General features: G+C 41.1%; 1 protein-coding gene across 1 annotated transcript; it reads left to right on the forward strand.

The window, feature by feature from the left end:
• The first annotated feature begins 920 nt into the window (after positions 1-920).
• LOC117127493 lies at positions 921-3,144 on the forward strand. The gene is made up of 5 exons (XM_033278028.1): positions 921-1,532; positions 1,605-1,835; positions 1,985-2,480; positions 2,673-2,731; positions 3,013-3,144. The coding sequence occupies exons 1-5, from the start codon at positions 921-923 to the stop codon at positions 3,142-3,144; spliced, it is 1,530 nt and encodes a 509-aa protein (XP_033133919.1).
• Positions 3,145-3,499: the final 355 nt, after the last annotated feature.

Here is a 3,499-nt window from a genome sequence, read left to right on the forward strand (position 1 = left end):
ACTTCTTCATTATGTATGTGTTACTATGTGTTACCTGCTACCGGGGCTGATGCCAAAAAAATTAAGTTGTATTGATACTGTATGGAAACGCAAACTACTTTTTGAAACCGGATAAATTGGTGGTAATTGATGATATAAGAGCTTGAAACCGGATATAGCTTTAATAATTGAAGAGAGAAGAGTCGTAAGATATTTTACAATTTGTTTGTCCGAAATGTGATTGATAGCTAGATATTTTACAAAATATTGTTCCCTGCTCAGAACGTAAGGTGATGAGTGCTCGACGCCTGAGGACCATGGTTTCCTGTTCAGATTCAGATATCCATTAAAATACTACCGATGTTGTATGAATATTTTCCTTCCACCGTATTTCGTCCATTAAATCCCAGAGTTATTTCACTTGATGTACATTAATAGTGACTTATCTAGGTAACTAAGCTTTGCTTTCATCTATGTGATGGGTATCTCCGACCAGGAACCTTTCGTTCTGTTCCGCCGCTGCTATGACGTTTTCTTTAACTGGGCCATTGACCGGTTCAAATCAAACCATGTTTTGTATATTGACTTTAATAGACCTAATCTTTATCTAGTGGGTTTATATTAAATTGGGTTGTTTATGGATATCTTATGGGCCGGTTAAAATTATATATCTGGCGGATTCAAAGTCAAAAATGTTTCCATGAATTTTGAGGGGAAATAACCGGGAAACACCTTTAACCCTATTACACCGTCTCCGACTGTGTGATAGATGTGGTGTCAGTTTAGGCATGCAAGCTTTGGTAATAATTATGACGGTCTGGTTCCCAAAAGTAAATAAAATATTTAAAATTTACAGCTAAACCTATCAACTTTATCAATACAGTTTTCTCACCATCGCCACTCGGCCTTTAATTTCATAAAACCTCTCTAATATTGCGAAAATGGACTCCTCTCAAATAGTAGATGATCCAGAAGCCATTGCTACGGATGCTATGGTTCCCATACCGGAGATGATGTTTGCGGCGGGTGAAGAACCGGTTGGAGTCAGGGGTCTTACCTACCAGTCCTCCAGATCCATTAATCACATCCTTGATTCGCTCGAAGATGATGAGATCCAGACATTGCGCATGTCACCCTTTTGGAAGATTGTTGAAATCAAGGAGAAACCATGTTTCTCGGGAAGATTTGTTCCATTCATGCTATCAAGGCAACTAAAGGTGGAGAAGAAACATGAGGCTTGGTTTCGGTTTGCTGGAAAACCGGTTAGGTTTTCGATTCGCGAGTTCGCCATTGTAACAGGCCTCAACTGCGGTGAATATCAGAAAAAATCCAAAGCGAATTCAAAGATGAAGAGAAAGGCGAAACCCTATTGGCCCGAGTTATTTGGCAGAAGCGAAGATCTTCGGGTGTCGACAGCTTTGAAAATGCTTAGAAGGAAAACGGTTACAGAGAAAAAAGTTAGGATTAAGTTGGCGTGTCTTGCGATCGTGTCTTCGGTTCTACTCACTACCAACCTGAAGATGAAGATGATTAAAGAACATGTAGAGGCCATGGTAGACCTTGAGGAGTTCTTTTCCTTTCCGTGGGGGTGACTGGCGTTTGAAATGCTTATGGGAAATATAAAGCAAAGAGACGAGGTCTCCTTATCGAAGGATACAATTGCGCTTAAAGGATTTGCCTTGGCACTCCAACTAGTTATGGTAGAAGCTGTACCGGCTCTAATGGAAGTTGTTTTGGAAAGTTACTCTTCTTATGACTTAGATAGCTGCGACGATGGAGATGATTTTATTCGGAAGAAGAACAAACAGAAGACATTGAGCCCCAGCCATGCGAGCGAACTAGACAAAAAAAACGATGTAAGTGTCCTCTTTCTCAATCCTCCGTAATAGTAGAGTACTAATGCTTAACGTTGTTTATATGCTTCGTCCAGGTTTTAGTTAGAAGCATAATCCCTGAAGATCCGGATAGACCCATAGTAGGTGATACTCTTCTATGGGCAGACTAGGTCATCAACGTCAAAGTCGATAATCTGTTAAAGCCTATAGCCGAAGGTTACTCTTTCACCGCTGAGATGCTCAAAGGAGGCGCTACCAAAGTTGACATTGAAAGAATGCGTGAGATACCCGCAGATGGGGGGAAGCAGAAGAGGAAAACAAAACCTTTGAAACATAAGGAAACGGACGAGGAGAAGCAAATCACATCCATTGTTCTGTCAATGCTGCAAACTGAGGTTCAAAGAGCCGATGCAAATGCTGTCAGAGCTATTTCCATGGCCGATAAAACAGCGGCGAAAGTTGACTCCTTAGAGACTCGGGTCATGGTCTCAATTCAAAATGAGCTTAAAAACTTCAAGGAAGAAGTCATCCGCTCTGTCTTGCAAGTTCACAACAATGCTAACGCCACAACACATGGCCCACGGGCCAACGTCTCTAATACCAACCATGAACAACAGGAAGCTGATACCGTGATCCCTCAGTGTGACGCTAACGAAGCAGAGGGCCGTATAAGTTGACACACTTGACTGTTGAATAACCGGTATCAACTTTAGAAAACCGGTTTCTTACTCCATAGATAATATCTTGATTTTATCTATTTACTTATCCTTTTTCTTTATCAACTATGAGAGGGATCAGATGCGAGGACAACTGATACTGCTTCACGTTTGCCTTATGTTTTGCATAAACAATGTCCAGCCTTGCAGGATTCCCCTTTGTCAGCCAATAGTCACAACAAGGAGGCTAGTAAAACCTCGGTATAGTTACTGCATAAATTTGTTACTTCACTTGCATCCGTAAATGTTGTCTAACATTTTATAATTGCAAACATTTTCAAAAAATTTCACAGAAAAGTTATATAAATTTCAAAATAAGGAAATAATATTGTTACTCCGATAACAGACAATTAACCGGATTTTACTTTGGTCTATTTATGTCAATATGCCTATTGCAATACATAAGTGTTCTGTGTTTCCTTAAATGAGTACGACAATTAGTTTTCATCTGATATGTGCCACTTTTGATATGCCCATTTCAGTCAGCAGGCGTTGAAATTGATAACAATGTTTCACGTCGGACAATCGGAGCTGTGTCTGAAGGCTCAGATCAAGATCTTCCCACTGGTTCAGTCAATAGTCACAACAACTTCCCTCCCAAAACTGTGGTGTGATAGCTTTTTGACTATATAGTAGGCATGGATGAATTATGACGTGCTCTATTTACAGGTTGCATCTTCATCCCTTCGCCTCAGAGAAGAACATAACCCCCCTCCTCCCGTTACTGGCTGAGAAGAAATAATTGAGACGGGTGCGGCGCATGGAGAGGAAGATTTGAATGACGACCTATACCAACCTCATGTCATCGCCCAAAAGCAAGCGGCCTAAGACGGTCCCATCTGATCTCGTGATAGACTCCAACTGTGGGGATGAGATGCTTACTGTTGATCCAGATGCGCAACCCCCTTTCACTGCTTACTCCGACCCTGCAGTGGTCATGTCCAAATATACCAAACTCGTAGAAAAAAT

Source organism: Brassica rapa, chromosome A08, assembly GCF_000309985.2.
Source record: "Brassica rapa cultivar Chiifu-401-42 chromosome A08, CAAS_Brap_v3.01, whole genome shotgun sequence".
Lineage (NCBI taxonomy): Eukaryota > Viridiplantae > Streptophyta > Magnoliopsida > Brassicales > Brassicaceae > Brassica > Brassica rapa.